General features: G+C 39.6%; 1 protein-coding gene across 2 annotated transcripts in view; it reads left to right on the top strand.

Annotated features, from left to right (window-relative positions):
• The window catches only part of COL4A1 (collagen type IV alpha 1 chain), a 128,138-nt gene that overhangs the window by 95,231 nt on the left and 10,148 nt on the right, over positions 1-22,759 (top strand). For both annotated transcript variants that reach the window (XM_027743491.2, XM_039384747.1), the window contains exons 32-49: positions 112-279; positions 832-921; positions 1,492-1,644; positions 4,006-4,104; positions 4,196-4,285; positions 5,126-5,265; positions 6,149-6,275; positions 6,380-6,460; positions 7,090-7,188; positions 7,710-7,760; positions 9,625-9,810; positions 9,968-10,101; positions 13,478-13,550; positions 14,252-14,323; positions 16,871-16,999; positions 18,410-18,508; positions 18,657-18,869; positions 20,666-20,843. In XM_027743491.2, coding sequence (XP_027599292.1) covers positions 112-279; positions 832-921; positions 1,492-1,644; positions 4,006-4,104; positions 4,196-4,285; positions 5,126-5,265; positions 6,149-6,275; positions 6,380-6,460; positions 7,090-7,188; positions 7,710-7,760; positions 9,625-9,810; positions 9,968-10,101; positions 13,478-13,550; positions 14,252-14,323; positions 16,871-16,999; positions 18,410-18,508; positions 18,657-18,869; positions 20,666-20,843 — 2,182 coding nt within the window. The remainder of the gene's footprint in view (positions 1-111; positions 280-831; positions 922-1,491; positions 1,645-4,005; positions 4,105-4,195; positions 4,286-5,125; positions 5,266-6,148; positions 6,276-6,379; positions 6,461-7,089; positions 7,189-7,709; positions 7,761-9,624; positions 9,811-9,967; positions 10,102-13,477; positions 13,551-14,251; positions 14,324-16,870; positions 17,000-18,409; positions 18,509-18,656; positions 18,870-20,665; positions 20,844-22,759) is intronic.

Here is a 22,759-nt window from a genome sequence, read left to right on the forward strand (position 1 = left end):
TCTCCATGCCATGTAATTTGTGATCCACAGGTGTACATGCTCAGATATACTTGTTAATGGTGTTCCTTGTTCTCTGTTAAGGACTAATTCTGTATCTTCTGTTTTTCCTAGGATTTCCTGGAGTAAAAGGAGAAAGGGGTTTCCCTGGTATCCCAGGTCTAGACATGCCAGGACCAAAAGGGGACAAAGGTAGCCAGGGCCAGCCAGGGGTACCAGGCTCTGTGGGGTTACCTGGCCTGCCAGGTCCACAAGGGGCTGTTGGACTGAAAGGATCGGCAGGTAAACATCTTTTCCTTCAGAAACCTGCATCTTTGACAACTGTTTTATTTTATTAAGTTGTGGTAGCATAACTTTTCACTTGGTGAGGAACTGATCCATCAAAGAGCCCAAGCTTGGGAAAACACATGGTCTGACCTCAGCAAAGCAGCTCTGTGCACATGTGACTGAACTGCTACTGAGGTTCTTCAGTGGATCAAATCCAGCAGCTTGTATGAACTAGCCTTTAGCCTGTAATAAAAAAAGGGGATTATTCTGCACAGTTTTAGTGACAGAGTATGGTTCTAATAATGCCTTTGTTAATGACAGCATTGTTTGCTGTAATAGGAAGTTTTAAGAATTTGTCATTACAAACTGTGCTTTTTCTGGTTTTCATAACACTATTTTTACTGTTGTTTTCTCTATCAGGCTGTTTTAGATTAATCATCTTCTTTGTCCCATTTTTCCTTTAGTAGTGCAAATCTTAATATGATAGGCAGTAAATAATTTTGTTTCTTACACTTCTTTGCACTGCTTGCTTTGTTTCTGGTATTCACTCTTTCGCTTTGGCTTCAGGACCCAAAGGAGAAATGGGAGTTATGGGAACTCCTGGATTGCCAGGAACTCCTGGACCAGTTGGAGATCGAGGATTACCTGGTGAAAAAGGTAAGAGAGAGATTTTCTCAAAATCAAAATTGTAAAATCCACCTTTTCCAGAACAGAAGGTAAGTCTAGAAGTAAGCAAATATAAGAAGTATGTTTGGGCTAAGCTTTCCTGTAAGTTAGAAACACTATAAAAAGCCATTTTCTAGGAGCAGTCGTGTTTGGGCACCAAGACATGATTTTTGATACATTCTTAAACAGTGAAAGGGTTTACTAGGTGTGGGGATGCTATAGATATTACTCCAAGAAAAATGCAGTCTTTGAAATTATAAAAAGTCAGCATGAAGATCTTAATTAAAGGCTTCACATAATGCTCTGTATTACTGCCAATTTTTTGTCCTTATTGTTTCAAGAGTCTAAAATTAATGGCTGTGAAGTGGGAAAAATATGTCAACTTTCTGATAGAGCTGTTGTAAAGTCCTGGTATAAGAAAAACTTCATAGAAGGTGTTCCAGAGCATGGTATTTGGTGCTCAAAATTTGAATAAATAGCTAATTTAATTTGTTGTTGTCTACTAAGTATTTTTGCAGAGTTTTATATGCCTTTATAATATTTAGTGCTGTCCCTTTATAGGTAGCCCAGGTTTCAAAGGTGTAGTTGGACCTCAGGGTGATCCTGGTGTCAAAGGAGATAAAGGTGAAGCTGGTCTCCCAGGAAAACCTGGAACGATAGACAACATGGACATGGTTAGTCTCAAAGGCCAGAAGGGAGAACAAGGAGAAAAAGGTAACTTTAGTCTCTAACTGTGGATAAGTGAAATTAACATATATTGTTGAACAGTAGCGCTTTGAGTTCAGTTTTGTCTTAGTTTTAGACAACAGTTTTTAAAATAAGATTGAAGAATTTCACACAGCAAATGCAGATATTTTTCTGGTATTTTTCAATTCCATAGAAACAAAGAATAATCACAGAACAAAGGGATTTTGGTTGAATGGAAAACGTTGGGTTTGCCCTTATAAAATCAATTTTACCTCTTTTATAAGAAGAATCTCAAAAGAAAATATATTTTAAAAGTGAAAACTAGAGCTTTCCAGAAAAGAAAAGCTGACTTTCACGTAAAACGTGTAGTGGAAGCCCTGTTGTGGCCATGAAAATTAACTAATAAGTGTAAGAAAAAAAGTGAGCAGCCTTGTTTGACAAACGTATTTCTTTGTGACCAGAAGAAAATTCAGGAAAGAAACACATGTATGCCACTCATACCAAGAGATTAACTTATGTCGGTTCAGAAAGGTCTGGAAATAAGCAGGACAAAGGCAATCAGTTGTCTCTTCAGAAACTTTATGGTAGTAGAGTTATTAACTTTTTTAGATAACACATTTTTCTTGGATTTTTATTTTTACTGCTGCATGAAAAATCAGTTGTTTAAGATCATTCTCTTTCCTGCTTTTCTTTTCAAAGAAAAATAGTGTATATTTTATATATTTTTAGTATTTGTCCTTATTAAAATTATTTTTACTTTAAAAATGCCGTGTTTTTAATAAATGTTAACTTTCTTAGTTAAAATAGAAGTGTAGAGTAGGAAGAGAGCTAATTCTGTCCTCTTTTCAAGACTTTCCAGTTCAGAGACATCTGTACATTTCATCAGTGTATGTTCTCTGTTGGGCCCAGGACAGAGCACTTGAGACTCCTTTCCAGTTTGGCCGTGAATCACCAATAAATGTACTACATTATGTTTGAACTGTGGAAACAGGAGAGTTTCCCAGTCTAGCTACCTCCTATCTCCAAGTCCTGACTCCTTGTCAGAATGAGACCTGAGCTCATGTGTTCCAGTTGGGTCTCAGAGAAACCTGGGCATGTGGGTAAACAGTACCTCCCAGCCTGGACAGCCAGGGACTGTGGGCAACGGCATGAGCAACTGTGGAGTATATCTGCCTTTAAGCTGAGATGCAGCTTCTAAGAGCATTTTGTATTTAAAGAGGCTCCCAGCCTATAAAGATTTCACTTAGATTATTTTTTCTCACTTGTTTCTGATCTTGATATATATATTTGTATGTAAAGTTTTATAACAAATCCTCATAGGTTGTTTTTCAATATTTTCTTGTCTGCTATTGGTGTGTAGGATAATTAATTTTATTTCCAGAATTTTAAATTTGGCACATTGGTTACATGTATAAAGAAACCTGGTTAATTTCTTTGGTTTCTAACTTCTTAATCTCACCTGCTCTAATAATGCATGCTTGCAAACTTGTATGCCCTACCTTTTTCTGACCGCATACGGTCTACATGTTGACCTGGCTCACACAGCCTGGGAGGGTAGATTCCAGCCTGCAAATTTCTGCTCTTATATTGTCCTCTTCAGCCCAAAGATACTTAGTACCGGCAGAGAAAAGTAAGCTAGTTATACTCCATAACTTTTCTGATATTTTAGCTGCCTTCATTTCTCTAGACAGGAATATCACAGTAATGTTTTTAAAAGCTTCCAAAATACAAACTGTGCGGAGAAGACACAGCATTTTTATGGCATATTGTCAGTGATGTTTAATGAAAAAATCTGGATTTGGACATCTTGAAATGTTTTTAATAAAAACCACTTATTTAAAAACATTCAGTGAGCTATCTTCAGTAACCTGTTTTCCTGCAGCTATATGCAACACTAACAGGAATGTTTATGACCAAAAAGTGTGGACCTAAAGCTGGAGAAGAGGCTCAGCACAGAATAAGAGATCAAACCTTCTGGAATGGTGAAGGTGCTTTAACATTAAATGGAACAGGGAAAACAGCAAATTTCTGGCTATGAACTAGCCTTTTTAGAGACCTGAACAGTCAAATCAGTAATTTCTGTTAATACCTGATATAGTGTGCCACTTCTCAAATAACTCATTAATCTAGGTCAAACAGACATTGATTTCAATTTCTTCTAAAGATGTAACTTGCTTTGTAATTGCACAGACATCTGTAAAATTGTGATAGTTTGCAGCCTTTCCTCAGTATTGGTTTAGTGATTGGAGAGTTGTGTTTTACTCAGCCATTTCCTTGTTCATCAGCGAGAAGCAGCAGTGATCAAAAATCAACTGGAAGAATTATTGTATGTCATTACAGTAAATTTTGATAAAATTATCTCACTGTGTTTGTCTTCTTGATGTCCAGGGGACCATGGAGCAACAGGAGAAAAAGGGCTACGTGGGGATTATGGAGAACCAGGAATTCCAGGGAAGGATGGTGAACCTGGTACTCCAGGACAGCCAGGTATGTCTGAAGATAACAGCAGAGAGACTGATTGTCAGGTATTTTAAACCTTACTAACTAATGGGACTCTTAATTTCTCTGTTGTCCATAGGACCAAAAGGTGATCAGGGCCCCCCAGGGTACCCAGGGGATCCAGGAGTTCCAGGACAAAAAGGATCAGTCGGTGAAATGGGTTTGCCAGGTACTGATTGCTGGAAGTTTCTTATTATTGTTTTCCTCAAGTTAATATAGAACATTACGAGAGACCTGTATGGAGTATTTGTTGTTGATCTACTAAACTGTTGCACTATTTGCAGGGTCTGAATTTTAGGCTTTTGGAACATTACATTTCAATCCTATTGTGATATACAAATAATAGGATGGTCTCCTAAGTTTCTATATGCAAATGCCTTAGCTTGATATTTAGGATTTGTGTATTTGTTTCAGGCACGCAGTTTTTCAAGTGATGCCTGTTTGTCTGTCTCTGCCTCTGCTATTGTGTGAACTGCATTAAGCTGCTTATGTATTTCCTCCCTTCTAAAAAGTTTGGTGAATTGCTGCGTACTGAGTGTTAATTATGAACTGTAGTGATCTGGGAAGAGTGTTGTTGTGGAGGGGATTGGTGAAGAATAAAATAGAGAAGAACCTATATCTCAGCATGGAAATTTTTTCTCCTTTCAGATGGCCTTGTGTCTAGCATATTTAGGAAATCAAAGGTAAAAGGCTGAAATGCTGAAAGAGGACAAAAAAACATGCTACAGAAGAGTCTGTTACTGTAGTCCTGTTAGAGATTATTCAAATAAAGTTTTATTCAGATCATATTTTTCACAAGAGCTCTGTTTACTCTGAATCCAAGATTATGACCTTTTCTTATGAGGAGAGCTTATCATCCCATAAACAGTCCCATTTAGAGAGTGAATCTCAAAAGTTGATTTACTTGCTTTTGTAGCTCTGAATAGCTAAGGCAACACTGAAAAATCATTGTCAAGTCTGCTAGGATACTACTGCTTCTGATGCACCCATTTTCCTTTTCTCTTCCTAGGAACACCTGGAGAAAAGGGTCTTCCTGGGGTACCAGGTTCACCAGGCACACCAGGGTTCCCTGGGCAAAAAGGTGAAAAAGGAGACAAGGGAGCACCAGGGTTTCCTGGGATTGGATTTCCGGGGTCTCCTGGTGAGAAGGTATTTATACCCCTAAGGATTTAATTGTCTCTACCAAGCACTTCATTTGAAAAGATGCTGTTGCCCTTCAAGCTGTTTTATTATATTTTCTATTATGCTAATTTAAGTATCTTATGAGAAACTTGAAAGGTGTGCATATGCCCAGGTTTAGATGCATTCTGTTTGATGGGACCATTATCTTCAGGGTTCTTATTTATTCTCTCTCTTCAGAGTGCTAGAAGTGGGGGGGAGGGGAAAAACTTTTAAAAACAGTAATCAAATAATGTGAAAAGGGCATTTTACAAACAGAACAAATAATCACACAAAAATAACGTTACTGTACTTTTACAGAAATACTGGGAAGCTGAAAAAAACTATACAATGCTCAGATATTAATGAAAAGTGAACTGTATTAATACTGTCTATAAAGTTTAATTTAATCTCTAATAGTATCTGAAAGGATTCTCATGTGTTTCATATTCCTTTTTCTAGCTGTACAATGACAGTTATTGTGAATTTATAAGTAAAAATTGTAAAAATAATACTAATTAATATGGTGGCAAACTTGCTGAAGACTTAAAAAAAGATTATTTTTTTTTAAGATGATGAAGTGTAATAAGTAAGTTAAGAGGCTAATTTGGAAAAGACTTTGTATAACAGTCATAAAAATGCATAGAAAACTGCTCATTTTCATATGTAGGTATTAAGCAATTGCTAGAAGAGTTAAAAACTCTCATAGTGGAATTTAATGCCATGTTTAGTCCTAAATTACTTTGTTTCCAAATGGAAAAAGAATGGAATTCCTTAAAAGTCAGATGGATAAGAGGGGTGACATCTACTATTACAAAAAGGAAAAACTGTTTCGGAATTAATGTGTGGATTTTATATGTGCTACTTCTTCTAGGGAGAACCAGGAAGAACTGGTAGTCCAGGTTTATCTGGAGATAAGGGTGAAAAGGGTAGTTCAGGAATTCCTGGAATGCCGGGTGCCCCAGGTCCCAAAGGATCCCCTGGCATGGCAGGATTTCCAGGCAAGTGTTTATACTTTTATAAAACAGAAATTGCAGTGAAAAATTAAAGTGAAACTTATACAGAATATCCCACATGTAAACCCATGGCTTCTTCCTTTCTTTAGGAAGTCCCGGCCGCCATGGAGAAAAGGGTGAAAAAGGACTTCCTGGCTTAAGTGGCATTCCAGGTTTAAAAGGAGAACCAGGTAAAAAAGAAATATAAAACACCAAATGCTATTTAAAGTATTGTTCACCTCCAGACAGTGACTGAAACAAATTCTGTAGCATTCAACATTCATTTTGGTTCAGATATTTCGTGGTACATTTATTAATTTCATAAACAAAATAAGACTGCCATTTCCAAGGTAAATCTGAGGCAGTGTAGTGGGGGGCTAATACTTCTTTTGCACTGTTTGAGGAATAGATTTTACCAGCTTCCACAAGACTGGTTGTTGCTATAGCCATTAGCTCTGTTGTTTCTGAATTAATTTAAAAACAATACAACTGATCTATATGTCCAAAACTGAATCACCACATTAGCATTGTTAGACATATATTAAAGAGGAAATATAGTATGGAGGAGAGTAAGTCCATTGCTGTTAAGAATATAATAACATTTTTGATCTTGGAGTCTTCTCAGTTTTCTGGCTGCAGGACACGTCATCTTATTGGACAATGGACTGTGCTATTTACAAGTCTTTGCTGGAGTTCCTTCATTCTAAGCTCACTGAGATTCGTGATAATTAGCTATGTCAAAAGCAAAAGGAAAAGTTAAGTTTTTCTTTAGAGGAAACAAAAAGTCATAGGTGAAATGAAAATGTCAATGATTTTTCAGGTGAACCTGGTGCTCCGGGTCCTGCTGGTTCCATTGGTCAGAAGGGTGAACCAGGTTATGATGGAATTCCAGGTGCAGCTGGTGCAAAGGGTGAACAAGGTACTGTGACTGTCATCTTAAGTTTATGTGGCATGAAAAGGCACAGAGACAGGCTACACAAGAGTAGTTGGTAGAGGTGTGTGCTGGGTTTGAAGTACTTTGGATGAAACCTTAGAAAATAAAGTCAGTATGGTGTCTTGCAAACTACTTACTGTCATCCATCATTGTAAAGCTGATCATTTAGATGAGCAAATGTGTTTAATCAATGTAGTCTTGGAAGAATTTCTTTCAAAAAGCTGGCAGTACTTTAAAGAATTGTGTTTTGGCATTAATTTCAGCCTGCAACTTAGCTGTGAAATAGTGGAGCAGTCTTGCCTTTATTTAGGGTAGGGTTTTCAGTCATACAGGACCCATTGTGCTGAATACAATACCAACACATAACAAAAACAGCCTCTGCCCTGAAGAACTTTTGCATAAGCCATTTATTTGAAGTTTTTATTTGCTTGATAGACTTTTATTCATTACAGGTTAAATTTAAGTACTTTCCCATCTTCTAATTTCTCACTGTTTCTGTACTGCAGGTCTTCCAGGTAGAGGACTTCCCGGATTTCCTGGTGCAAAGGGAGATAAAGGTAAAACACTTATTTAAACAAGAGGCAAACCTCCCTCCCAACATACTGTAGCCATAACTCTGTAATGCAGACATACTTTCTACTTCATTCTTTTACATGCTATACCTTCTCAGAGCAGGCAGAAGCTCTGAGAGGCTCAAATACTAATTTCTATTACAGTGGCAACATCTTGGAACATGAGTTAGATATGCCCTAAAATAGGTAATTATTCATAGTGTGGAATTTACTGCAAGCTGTGCTGTGATGAGGTAATATAAATAACACCTGTATTTGTGTGCTGTGCTTTTGACCCCAAGTATTTCTGTTTTCCTACTAATTCTGCAAGAATCAGAATCTAGTGAGGCTCTGTGCACCAGACAGCTATAGACAGTAGCTTAGTGGCCAGGATACCGTAGTAATTTTTTTCCTGAATCTGTTTTGCAGCCCAGATTTATTAATTGCCAATATAGTTATTTTCTATAGCTCAGTAGAGCATGTCTAAGCTATGCACAGGAGCATGGTGCAGAGATGCAAAAGATAGCAGAGACCTGATGAGATCTTACTGCAAATTGTTATTACTTGGACTCAGGACTTACTAGCTTATTAGGTACAAAGCTATCACAGTTTCAGGTCACTACACTGTGCTGTGACAACAGCTCAATTGACTTGAGTCAGTGCTTGTTCAAGGTGTCTGTAATACACCATGCTCCATTTTATGAAATAAGTATCTCTGAGGCACTAGACTGCAATAGATACAGTAGTGAAGAAATATGAAGTTGTTCCTGTTAAAGGAAATTGTTACAGGATTTTCAATTTTAACCATCCAGAAAATACAAATGATTCAACTACTCCTTCTATGCAATTAACATGACATGGCAGATTTTGAAGAACTTATATAGCTTTAAATATCAATGCCCTACCTTACTCATTCATTCTATAAATACAGGAAACTTGTCTGGGCAATCAAAAGTGATAAATCAGAATTTTAGAATATATTTCATTTACTGTATTAGACTAATTAGCATTCATTAATTGCTGAGAAAGCCCTAATGTTAGAGAACTTAATAAAATAAACAAATTTTCTAATCATAACTCAGTAGGGCATGTAGAATGCTAGATTATGACAACAGTTTTCTCACCCTACCCATATCTCTCATTATGTTACCTCATTTAAAAAGATCTGGGTTTAGAGTAAATATATATTCAGCTGACATAATTTGTGTTCCAAATGCATTATAGTTCCAAAGAAACAAGTCCATAATTTAAAAACTTTGTTCTGCTCAGGAAAAGGGCTAGGGATAGTGTTCTTTATAAATTTTATTTCTCTTATTATTGTACTTACACCAGCTATTCCATATTCTTTTTGCTCAATCATGATCTAAAATTAGATTGAATTGCAATTGGTAAGTATTTGCACAAGCCTGAAAGTAAGTGCTAAATGTCTAAATCTAGATCTTAAAGAAAAAAGTATTCCATTTTTCTCCATGAGCAAGTCTTTTTGTGCTCAGTCAAGCAAAGCATCCCTTACTTGACTATGACAATAATAATTGTAATGCAGTAAGGGTTTGGGGGCTTTATAATCCTTGTGTAAGGAGTGATAGAGAAATGCTGAGAGAGAATGTTGATCTATTTTTAGAGTGACTTAAAATAGCCTAGTGGTTATTTTAGATAAGGAAAGGTATGTCAGTCAAACTACTTTCCTCATACTTTATATCATAATGTGGAGAATAATACAGTTTTTCTAAAGTTTTGCATTTTTATTGAAATGTATAAAATCAATGTTTTGATTAGGAATAAAACTTACTATGAGTGGATAGTAAAGCAGAAGATTTCAGTCATTGTGATCTTTTTTCTAATCATGTTCTGTGGCTGTTTCAAATCTTAGGTGCAAAAGGTGAAGTGGGTTTTCCAGGATCCCCAGGAATTCCGGGGATTCCAGGACTGAAAGGAGAACCAGGATATGTAGGTCCACCAGGCCCTAAGGGCAGCCAAGGTCTCCCTGGACTACCAGGAAGTGCAATTGAGGGCCCTAAAGGAGACAGAGGACCCCAAGGCCAACCGGGTCTTCCAGGTAATTCTTTATCTTTAGTATTAATATATTGATGTTCATAATCAATATTGCATATCCTTGTTTTTCCTCTTCTCACAGGTCAGAGAAAAGCTCCTCTTTATAGGCAGTTTGTGCTCTGCACAAATTTTGCTGCTAAATACTCTCTTCTGGTTTGTAGGTTTACCAGGTCCATCAGGGCCACCCGGACCTCCAGGTCAGAAAGGGGCCAAAGGAGAGCAGGGAAGCAATGGCTGGCCAGGGACTCCTGGGGGGCCAGGAATCAAAGGTGATCCGGGTTTCCAGGGACTGCCAGTAAGTTACTTTCGGTACACTCCAGATTTGCTGAAAGTTGGTTCTTGTAATTAATGGATATATTAATTATAGAGTTTCTTGTTCAAAGTAATGATACTTTATGTTCAGTGTGCCTTTGGACTTACTGCTGACGATGTAAAGTCAGTTTGAAAACATTTCGTTTCTCTCCTTAGAAAGGCTGCCTACCGATTAGTTCCAGTTAGCTAATGAACGTATTAGAAATTTATAGATAGTGAGTGGTAACATACAGCACTCAAAATAAAATGTACAGTGTTTTAAGAGTACAGGATGGCTGCAACACATCCATAAATTCTGAAAATATGTTAGTAGTTAATTTTAAAGGTTGCATATTTCGTGATAAATTGCCTTCTGAAAATACCTGAACTGTTTGCTTTTGTTATGAAAGCTTTCAAATAAAGTGCACATTCACTACTGTCAATGATGAAATATTGCCTCTGATTTAGAAATACAAACAGGCAATGCTATTAATACATCGTTGTCATATATTATTCATTTCCCCTGGCCTAAAATAATCCCTTTTCTGGATATTAGGGAGAATGAAATAGAACAGGACAGTCACCTAGAATAATTGGTCTTCTATACTCTTTCTCTTGGAGTGTCTGATGCCTTTCACCACAGTGAAAAATATGCTCTATTTTTCAACTTTTTGTTTTCTCTTTTCTACTACACTGGGAACTGGGATTGTTTAGCTTGGAGAAAAGGAGACTCAGGGGAGACCTTATCACTCTCTACAACTACCTACCTGAAAGGAGGTGGTAGACAGGTGTGGGTCATCCTCTTCTTCCTTGTAACAGGTGACAGGACAAGAGGAAATGGTCTCAAGTTGTGCCAGGGGAGATTTAGGTTGGATATTAGGAAAAATTTCTTCACTGAAAGGCTGATCAAGCACTGGGACAAGCTGCCCAGGGAAGTAGTGGAATCACCATCCCTGGAAATGTTCAAAAAATGTGTGGATATAGCACTGAAGTTTTTGGTTTAGTAGTAAACATAGCAGTGTTGGGTTAAAAAAGATTGGGCTTGATGATCTTCGAGGTCTTTTCCAACCTTAATGATTATACTTTAAAAAAAAGACAATAATAACAATAATAATAATATTTATGGAAAAAGAGTTAAGACAGTAGGTAGGTATGACTCAACAATTCCTAGTGTACAAAAGGAAGAAAGACTCAGGAATTAGGTTGTGATATGAAAATCAAGTCTTTAAAGGTCCACATTATCCTTGATAATGCAAAGATCTACTGCATCTTTTTCTGCATCCAGGAGTCACTTCACAGAGACATTTGCATCAGTGTCCATACCTTTTTATATTTCATACCATATTGTAGCATACAATACCAACTTTGAAGGTAGTAAATTCCAAAATAACATTCCAATGTATTTTCTCTTGTTTAAGAATTTGCAGTACTTCTGCAGAAAGCTAACATTTTATGCCCTAGGAAATTGTAAAGCTTTTCACAGGTTGATATTCCAGTCCAAGACTGTTGGTTTATCAGGAATGGGAAGTGCCTAAGGATTTTGATTCCATGCCTTCAGTCAGAAGAAAATGTTTTACTATCCTTGAGCCACAATGCATAATAGCAGGTTGTTAACTCGGTGTGAAATGCTGCAGTGAGAATGATATTAAATATTTAACTTCCTCTGGTGATACATACTAAGATGAGTTTCTAATGTCTTCATCTTCCCCAGCGTGACAGGCTCCTGCACTGATTACAGCTCAATTGCTCACACAGGTCTCCAGTAGCCTGTATCAGAAGAGAGATTTTGTTACTATATGGATGACACAGCCTTCCAAAAATCCTATTCAAAAGAAGTGACTGCAGAATTTAGACTGTGAAATGCAAATCCCACGACTTTTTTCTCTTTGTTTTAATGTTGAAATGAGAGAAGAAACATTTTCATCATTTTCACAAACTGAAATAGTTTTGTTCTGTTTGGAACGCATCCAAAAATTTTGTTTGCCAAGCTATATCTGATGAGGAAAAAAAAATTTAAGAAATGCATACTATTGTGGAAAAAGTATTTTGATGGGAAATTTCCAATAAATTCCTCTTATAAATCCGTTTTATAATTATAACCTAAAAGAATTTTTTTTAAAACCCCTCTTTTACTATGATTGACTCATGACTGAGTGAATGTTAACTCTCCTGTTTTGTGCTTCAGAAGTTCACGTGTTGATACAAAGAGATGGCCATTTCTTTAAACAATCCTGCATACTGTGGCTGAAGGAAACCAGGGAATCTTTCTTCATTCGTGCAACCCTTAGCAATCTATTGAGGGTAGCATTTCTTTTATTTAACTTTGGGAGTGTTGACACCCATTTTTGAACTAGTCATCTCTTCTCCCTTTATAGTCCGTGGAAAGAATCAGGCATTTGTAGGGAGCCATTCTTCTCACCTTAATATCAACATCTAACCTGCATTAAATGAAAAGTCGCTCCTGTGTGCCTATTCTATTGCTCTGCAAGTATGATAAGATGCATCCTGGTATTGGTATTATTTTTCACTAAACATTCAATTCACATCTCCAGTCTCTGATTGGTAGATTACTTAGCAAAGGGATTTTATTTTTTCCTCTGCCCGTGTTCCACATTTTATTATATAGTGGACTATCACTGCCATATTACTTTAGCCAGGGAGAAACTCTAAGCTGTATTTACAAGGTTTTTGCAGATGATCTGCAACGGACAAAAAAAGAGAAGGAAATTAGCAGTCATTTGAATAACTATTTACAGTGTCTTTTGAAATATGGGCTTGATTTTCCCTGAAGTGAGGCTACAGTGAAGTTGTTACCGTTAATTTCAGGGGAACAGATTAGGATGGAGGAGTTCACATTGTGTTTGAAGTGTTTTAAGTTCTTGAATATTTTAGCCCTGTTGAAAAGTAAAAATCTTCAGAGGATTGTAAGTTGTTGAGCACATTTAATTTCACTCCATGTGTGAATGTAGAAGTTTTCAAGTCTGCTGTGGTCTAGAATTACCCCATTTAATTATCTAAATAGCAGCTCTCTGCTGGGACTGCACTGAAATTAGTGTTTGCTGAGATTTCTGTTTACTGATATCTTTCATAACAATATGGTCTATGGTTGAGAACCTTTTTATTAGCTATGCTGCTAGTGGGACCTTATTCTGATCTGGTATCTTTGTAAGACAAAAGGTAGTTTAGTAAGAACAAGGTGTCGCACTTGTTCCTTTAGGAGAGGCATCTCATCTAAACATGGGAGAGAATAACCATTCCTTAAACTTAACATTTTCTTCATGTTATGGGTTTTTTCATAGGTTTCCAAAAATAGACAGCCTATTTGAGAGTCGTATCATAATAGTGTAGGATAACTATGCTTCACATTTTCTTTTATGCAGGGTAGTCCTGGTTTACCAGGAGATATTGGTCCAAAGGGTGATCTTGGACCTCCAGGAGTTCCAGGTGTTCCAGGTGAGAAGAAAACTTACCATACTCCTAGAAAGTATGCAAAAATGTTTCTTTCATATACTTCCTCTCTCAAAGAGATACTCAAAGAATGTTGACTATCTGTTACAAAGTACTGAAACAGGACATTGAAAACTGCATCAGAAAGCATACAAGAACTTTGAGATTTTTCTCAAGGTTTTTTACCTTTTGCCTGTTCTTGCTTTGCAAATTTTAAATGTGCACTTCCTTTAAAAGCAGATGTAAAATCAATTGTTAGATATTACTAGTCAAGAATCTTCAGGATTTTCTTGAGAATTGAATAGGCAAATGTTATAGCTATATATGAGGACACATGGGCTCAGAATGTCTCCTTTGTTGATTATATTGCTGCTACTGTCACCATCATATGCATGATTACACCATGTGTATGAAAAATAATTAATAGAAAAAACATAATGCTTATAATTTATAGAACTTTATTATTAAAATAAGAGAATTTTGAAGAAAAGTAAGAGAAAAAGTAAGAGAAATTTGGTTTCAGTCATAATTTCATTGGTGACTTACTGCAGTTGTTTTTACTGTGTTCCCGCAAACAGTTAAAAAGTACTAGTACAAATCAGGTCACATCCTTTACAGGATCATGGGGTCATACATGATTATTTTGCACATATCCTTCCAAATCAAGAAATTACTGAATTTTCATGTAAATATTTCTTTTACTTCAGGTCCAAAAGGATCTCCTGGCTTCCCAGGCCTTAAGGGTGAGAGAGGTGACCAAGGTCTTCCTGGATCTAAAGGTATAATATAAAAACTTGCTCTGTATTCCCAGATGTTGTTGGCAAAATGGTTATTTGTGACGATTCAGTTGTTATCTCCTTCATCCTTTTATTCTGTGTAAAAAGATAGAATATGAAACCAGATATCATGGTATCAGCATCTGAATAATCAGATTAGATTTAAATATTTATTAGAGAGTGAATGTATTTATCTCCTGCTCTGAAAAATGAATACTGATGTATTATCATTATTAGAATCTTTAAATAATATCCTAGAACCATAGATTCTTAGAATGATTTGTGTTAGAGAGGACTTTAAAGATCATCTAATTCCAATCCATCTGCCTTGGGAAGGGACATCTTTCACTAGACCAACTTGCTCAGAGCCCCATCCAACCTGACCTTAAATGCTTCCAGGGATAGAACATCTGTAGCTTCTCTGGGCAACCTGTTCCAGTACCTCACCACCCTCACAATAAAAAAATGTCCTCCTTAAGTCCAATCTAAATTTACACTCTTGCTGTTTTAAACTGTTGCCTCTTGTGCTGTCACTCCTGACCCTGGTAAAAAAACTCTCTCAGTCTTTCTTATAAGCCCCTTTTAGATATTGAAAGGCCACAGTGAGGTCTTCCTGGGGCCTTCTCTTCTCCAGGCTGAACAAGCCCAACTCTTTCAGCCTGTCTTCATAGATCTGTTCCACCCCTTTGATCATTTTCATGGCCCTCCTCTGGACCTACTCTAAGAGGTAAATGCCTTTCTTGTACAGGGGACTCCAGAGCTACATATAGTACTTCAGGTAGGGTCTTACAAGAACAGAGCAGAGGGGTAGAATTACCTCCCTGGACTGGCTGGCCACACTTCTTTTCATGTAGCCCAGAACTAAATTGGCTTTCTGGGCTGCAAGTGAACATTGACGGCTCATGTTCAATCTTTCATCTACCTCTGTTCTCAACTCCTTCTCTGCAGCGCTGCTTTCCATCCATTCATTCCCCAGCCTGTACTGATATTGGGGATTGCCCCAACCCATGTGTAGGACCTTGCACTTGGCCTTGTTGAACTTCACGAGGTTCCCATTGGCTCACTTGTCAAGACTGTCAAGGTCCCTCTGGATGGCATCCCTTTCCTCCAGCATATCAATGGGAGCACTCTCTGCTGGGTTAGGAACTGGCTGGAGGGCCGGGCCCAGAGGGTGGTGGTGAATGGTGCTGCATCCAGTTGGCCACTGATCACTTGTGGTGTCCCCCAGGGATCAGTGTTGGGCCTGGTTCTATTTAATATCTTTATTGATGATTTAGATGAGGGGATTGAGTCCACCATTAGCAAATTTTCAGATGACACTAAGTTGGGGGGGGACTGTCAATCAGCTGGAAGGCAGGAGGGCTCTGCAGAGGGACCTGGACAAACTGGAGAGTTGGGCTGATTCCAATGGGATGAGGTTCAACAAGGCCAAGTGCCAGGTGCTGCACTTTGGCCACAACAACCCCCTGCAGCGCTACAGGCTGGGCACAGAGTGGCTGGAGAGCAGCCAGGCAGAAAGGGACCTGGGAGTTTGGATTGACAGGAAGCTGAACATGAGCCAGCAGTGTGCCCAGGTGGCCAAGAAGGCCAATGGCATCCTGGCCTGGATCAGGAACAGTGTGGCCAACAGGTCCAGGGAAGTGATTCTTCCCCTGTACTCAGCAATGATGAGGCCACACCTGGAGTACTGTGTCCAGTTCTGGGCCCCTCAGTTCAGAAAGGATATTGAGGTGCTGGAGCAGGTCCAGAGAAGAGCAACAAGGCTGGTGAAGGGACAGGAGCACAAGTCCTATGAGGAGAGGCTGAGGGAGCTGGGGTTGTTCAGCCTGGAGAAGAGGAGGCTCAGGGGAGACCTCATCACTCTACAACTCCCTGACTGGATGTTGTAGCCAGGTGGGGGTTGGTCTCTTCTCCCAGGCAACCATTAGTAAGACAAGAGGGCATGGTCTTAAGCTGTGCCAGGGGAGGTTTAGGTTGGATATTAGTTTAGGTTGGATATTAGGAAGATATTCTTTACAGGAGGGTAATCAGGCATTGGAATGGACTGCCCAGGGAGATGGTGGATTCTCTGTCCCTGGAGGTTTTTAAGATAAGACTGGATGTGGCACTTAGTGCCATGGTCTAGTAACCACGGCGGTGTTGAATCAAGGGTTGGACTTGATGATCTCTGAGGTCCCTTCCAACCCAACTGATTGTATGATTCTATAATTCTATGGCTACATGGCTCAGTTTCATGCCATTTGCAAACTGCTGGGAAAACTCCATGCAACCTAAGGTCTGGAAAGCTATTTCAGTCCGCGGGAGGTCTATTTGGCTGGAGATACCAGCATAGATAGGCTTCTGTTTGGGAAACCTTGCAGTTTAATTCACAAACAAAGTCTAGAACAGACTGATATCTTGTAGCTATAGGTTCTAGTCTTTGACTACATAAATGGCAATACAAGGTAACATTGTTTTGAGGTGTTGTTTTTTTGTTGTTGTTGTTTTGGTTTGGTTTGGTTTATTGTACAATATTTAATACATGCTGATTTCCTCTGTTAACTTCCACAGGTTTACAAGGCCCACCAGGCCCACCTGGTCCTTTTCAGCTTGTTAAAGGGGATCCTGGTTTGCCTGGCCCTGTAGGACCGGTTGGTCTCAAAGGATTCCCAGGACTTCCAGGTCCCAAAGGACAGCAAGGTGAGAGTTTCTAACTTGCCAGTAGATATGCATTTTAAGTAATGTAAAAATAGACCAGTGATAGGCTAGACATTAGAAGATTTTTGGTATAATATTGTCCAGCTTTTTATAAACCCCTTAAATTGCGTCAGTGATGAGGAAGAGAGTCCTTTTTGAAGCTCATCCAGAACAGATGCCTTCCTAGTTATTTTTTTATAGGCTCTCACTCTACAGTCATCACATCAGTATCTGGGATTAGCAGTGAGCAGACGGACTTGCAATGCTCTGTTCAGCTTTTCCCCAGAATGTATTTGTTAGGCTATCTTCTGTCTTTAGTGTTGAATCCAAACTTAATTACTGCATGTCTCTGAGAAAAGACAAGTGTGAGGAAACACACTTGATTCTGGAGCGGAAAGTGCTTCCTGAGGAAACTTGTTCTGTGGTCCTAGATTTCTTATTTTAGTGCAGACATTGCAATTTTTATAAAGAGTAGGTGAAATGCAAAGATTAAACACATTAGAAAATAAGAGAATGGAGCAAAGGGTAAGACAAATGAAATGCTGGCACAAGGGCACATATCCTCCAGAATGACAGGACATGAAGAGTGGGAGCTCAGAAGTGTTAAAATTCTAAGGGAAAGCTTTTTTCCTGATTGATTTATGATAAGATGATGGGGAATTACAATGGAATATAATGAATATCTTCTTTCTAATTAATATAGTAGATATGAAAGTTTGCTTTTGAAGGTGGGGTTGCAACTCTGCAACTACTGTCCTTTAGGAGACAGCTATGGAATAATATCAGTGATTGAACACAGCAGGCGTTTGCTTGTATGGGATCTGTCACTATTTACTAGTAGTCAATTCAATACATAAACACAATATTATTTTTTGAGTGATCAGGTAGAGGACAGCTGTGAGTATCTAAAGCTTCTGATGGGTTGCAGAAATGTTGCTGTGGTGATGATAGTGAAGTCAGAATTTTTCCTGAAGTCAGAATTACTGAGTTAATGTAGGACTCAAAGCATCCCTAAAAATCGATAGAGGGCAGGCATATGTGTCTGAAAACCTGTTTGGAAAAAACTAAGAGGATACCAGTTTTCCCATTCTTCATGACCCTACTTTCTTATGGCCTGTTTTTTATTGAGTCATATGATAAGCAGAAAGAGAAGAGATTGTTGCCATTCCTTTTCATATTCCAGGTAAATACCAGTCATTTTAGAAGCACACCTCCTTACTTCTCTATTCTTCTCTACTATAATCACTTTGCCTGCAGTAACCCTCTTATATGATCTAGATATTGAACCAAATGTACTTGAATCTTCAAGTTTATGCTGACATGTACCTGTGCTGTACTGTATTAAAAGGAAAAACATCAGAACTAACATGAAATCGTATCCAGTAATAATTATTCCTTTTTTTCTTCTAACAGGAGTGACAGGACCTTCAGGTGTACCTGGACCACCTGGTAGTCCAGGGTTTGATGGTCAGCCTGGGCAAAAAGGAGAAATTGGTCCTTACGGTCCCCCAGGTAAGCCCAGGAGTTCTTCGAAGACTTGATTTCTTAATAGAAAAATAATATATGGTATTAGATGTGAATATATCTAACTTCACTTCTTTAGTTATGTAGGAAGAGTGCTGCTGTCTGTAGAAATATAAAGAGACTCTCTGTATTGTAGGGCCCAGAGGATTCCCTGGTCCACCAGGCCCCGATGGCTTGCCTGGGGCTATGGGCCCACCAGGTGCACCGTCTGTTGCTCATGGCTTCCTTGTTACCAGACACAGTCAAACCACTGAAGAACCATCATGTCCATTTGGAACAAGGCTGATTTACCATGGCTACTCCTTGCTTTATGTGCAAGGCAATGAAAGAGCACATGGCCAAGATCTGGGTAAGTAGAGACCAAATTAGAATTCAGTTAGAATTCATTACAAACCAAATGTTTCTTTCATTTGTAGAACTGTCTTGAACAAATCTGTGTAATTACTCTTGGCTAGATGGTGCTTTATTATGCCTTCTAGTTTGGTACAAGAAATGGTTTGGTGTATATTGGAAACAGTGTCAGTTTATTTAAGAAAGTCTTTATCAAAGTCTTTGACGTGGTCATCCCTGGTATCTTTTGAAGTCAAATTAGCGAGATATGAGCTACCTAAGTAGATAAGGTGAGTGGAAAATCTGTGGGTCCATCACGTTCGGGTGAGCAGATGTACAAAGTCTGAGTGGTGGTTGTTAATTAGTGATGTCCCTCAGGAACTAGTACTGGGCCAACGTTTAATGAATTTGTTAATAACTTGGGTGGTAGGATAGAACACACTCTCAACCTGTTTGTTGGTAATGCCAGATTGGGAGGAATGGTTGATCCCCCATTGGGCACAGATGCCTTTCAGAGAGATCTGGCCAAAGTAGAGAAAAGGGCTGAGAAGAGCCTCAAGTTGTTCAGTAAAGGCAAATGCAAAGTGGTGCACCTAGAATGAAATAACCTAGTACAACAGAACAGACTGGGGACTGGCTGCTACTTCCAGTAGTAGCAGTACAGATCTCTGAAGAGCCGCTTTGCAGAAAAAGACCTGGGAGCCCTGGTGAGCAACACTGAACATGATTTAGCAGTGTGCCCTTGCCCTTTCCCCACTGCTCAACCTACTGGACTACACTGGCAAAAAAATGCAGATGGAGAGAAGTGATTCTTTTCCTCTCTTTGGATGTTGTGAGACACAGCCAACCCAGACTTGGGCATCGCAGAACAAGGAAGATATTGATATACCACAGTGAATACAACAGCTAGCTACTGAAATGGCTAGTTGGATCTGGTCAGTCTGATGGAACTGGGTTTGCTCAGCCTTAACAGGTGTTTGGGGGAAGGCCTTTATTGCAATTTACAATTGTCTACAGGGCCCCTCAGAGGGGCCCAGTAACAAAAGAAGCAATGGACACAAGTATGAGATACATTTCAGTGAAACATAAATAAAAGCTTTTTTGACATGCTGATGGTCAGCCATTGGAACAGGACCTCAGAGAAGTTGTTGAATCTCTGTCTTTGGACATACTCAAAACTCAGCTGACTCTGGACCCAATGAACCTGATGTAGGTATGGCCAGTCTTCGCGAGCGAAGATTTGGGAAAGGTCATTAATCCTTCGAGCCTGCGCAGTGGATTTTTTAGGTGAGACACAGTGTGCGCTGAACTGAGCCCACCCTTTAATCCTAAGGTTCATCTGCTGGGGCCAAGCAAGCTTGGACAGTGGCAGCGAGGTCCTCAGGACATAGGTTTGTTTAGAGTGACCTTCTCTTAGATGGATGGCCTTACAGGGCTGACGAGCTCCATCTGCCCAGGGGAGTTTCCCTGACCGGGAATCAAACCCAGGCCGCAGTGGTGAGAGTGCTGCATCCTAACCACTAGACCACCAGGGGTCCCCGAACCTGATGTAAATGGCAGGGGATTAGGATAGGCTTCTAGAGGTCTATTCTAACCTAATGTATTCTGTAATTCTACAGGCAAGACTGGACTACTCTTTGCCTTGCCCTATTCCTTCCTCATGGAGCTAAGAGAAGTCACTTCCTCTGAGAGAACTGGGCCCTCCAGAGCAAGTGTCCTCTGCTTTTTTTAGCTGCTCCTGGAAATAATTGTTTGGCAGTTGGCAATGGTTTGACAAAACTGTGTTAACAAGTAACCTTTCACTTAACATTGCAGGCACAGCAGGAAGCTGTCTTCGTAAATTCAGTACCATGCCTTTCTTATTCTGCAATATCAACAACGTTTGTAATTTTGCATCAAGAAATGACTATTCCTACTGGCTGTCCACTCCTGAACCCATGCCAATGAATATGGCTCCTATCACTGGTGATAATATCAGACCATTCATCAGCAGGTAAGATTTCAATTTGCTGTATTTATAAAGTGAAGAGGCCTGTGAAAATAGCATAGGGTACTTTATTTTTCTGGAAAAGGCTTTTAATCTGTATATTTTTATTTACTGCCTTTAAATTTAAAATTTGAGTTCCTTTGATGAAATGTTTCAAAATGTGCATGTTTTCAGTTTAGACTTTGATCAAAAATAAATCCATTTCAGGGGAAACCCAAATAAATAGAGTAGTTGATTTTGAGTATAATTGATACGAAAAGATTTACTTAGAAATGTTGTCTTTCAAAAGCTATGATGTACTTTGAAGGAGGGCCGGCCCTGGAATGTGGGCACTGGAGGCGCAGCCCTGGCCAGCCCCAGGTGCAGGCGCGTGGTGCGGCCCGGCCCCGGGCACTGGGGCCCGGCCTTGGGCACGGAAAGGAACGAGAGGGGGAGCTTCGCCAGCGCAGACTGTACCCTCGTGGGAGATGAGAGGGGGAGCCCCGGAGCACACAGAGGAGACGGACAACTCTAAACCTGGGCAGATGGAGCTCAATTAGCCCTGTAAGGCCATCCATCTAAGAGAAGGTCACTCTAATTAAACCTATGTCCTGAGGACCTCGCTGCCACCATCCAAGCTCGCTCGACCCTGGCAGATGAACTTTAGGATTACAGGGTGGGTTCAGTTCCACGCATGCTGTGTCTCACCTAAAAAATCCATTGCGCAGGCTCGAAGGCCTTACCCACATCTGCAAAGCCCTGTAGCGACATCTTCTACAGATGCAGTCACACAAAGATCAAAAGACAAAGGCATATACAGCTGCCTCCAAAGGTGTACCTAAATTAACTCTAGCATGCTGGAACATCAGAACCATGCTCGATTCTGCAGATAGCGGACGTCCTGAGCGTCGTTCTGCCCTAATTGCCCATGAACTGTCATGTCTCAACGTTGACATTGCTGCTCTCAGCGAAGTTCACCTTCACGAGGAAGGCAGCCTCAGAGAACATGGTGCCGATTACACACTCTTTTGATCAGGTAAGCCCAGAACCAAAAAGCATCTCTCAGGATTCGACTTCATGATCAAAAACTCCATTGTTCCAAAACTCGAAAATCTGCCGACAGGTCATTCCGACTGCATTATCTCCCTACGCCTTCCACTACACAACAAGTAACACGTTGTCCTCTTTAGTATATATGCCCCAACTCTCCAAGCTGACCCTGCTGAAAAAGATAAATTTTACACTGACCTGCGCCGCCTTACCCAGAAGGTTCCTGCAGATGATAAGATCATTATCCTTGGTGATTTCAATGCCAGAGTAGGAAAGAATTTTGAAGTCTGGAAAGGAATATTAGGCAAATATGGTGTTGGAAGCTGCAATGATAACGGTTGACTTCTGCTAGAATTCTGTACGGAGCAACAGCTCGCCATCACTAATACTATCTTCCAGCAGAAAAATAGTCTGAAGACAACATGGATGCATCCCAGATCTAAGCATTGGCACCTCATCAGTTATGTCTTGGTGCGACGGAGAGATGTCCGCGACGTCCACCAAACCCGCGTGATGCCCAGTGCAGAGTGTCAAACAGACTATTGTCTGGTGCGCTGTAAACTTAATCTTAAATTCAAACCTAAAGGGGGCAGTATCCCAAGGAGGAGACTCCAAGTTAACAATCTCCAATCAGCCACAGTGAGAGACAGATTCCAGGCCAGTCTTCAAACCAGGCTCGATAACCATTCCACAGAATCTACAGATACCTCTCCTGTAACACTTTGGCACCATATTAAAAGCAGTATCCTGCAGTCCTCTGAAGAAACCTTAGGGTTCTCCCTCAAGAAGAACAAGGACTGGTTCGATGAAAACAATCAAGAGATCCAGGAACTGTTGAGGAAGAAGAGAACTGCTCACCAAGCACACCTTGCACTGCCATCCTGTCACATAAG

Source organism: Pipra filicauda, unplaced genomic scaffold (genome assembly GCF_003945595.2).
Source record: "Pipra filicauda isolate LSUMZ 115617 unplaced genomic scaffold, ASM394559v2 scaffold115_size4368891_pilon, whole genome shotgun sequence".
NCBI classification, from domain to species: domain Eukaryota; kingdom Metazoa; phylum Chordata; class Aves; order Passeriformes; family Pipridae; genus Pipra; species Pipra filicauda.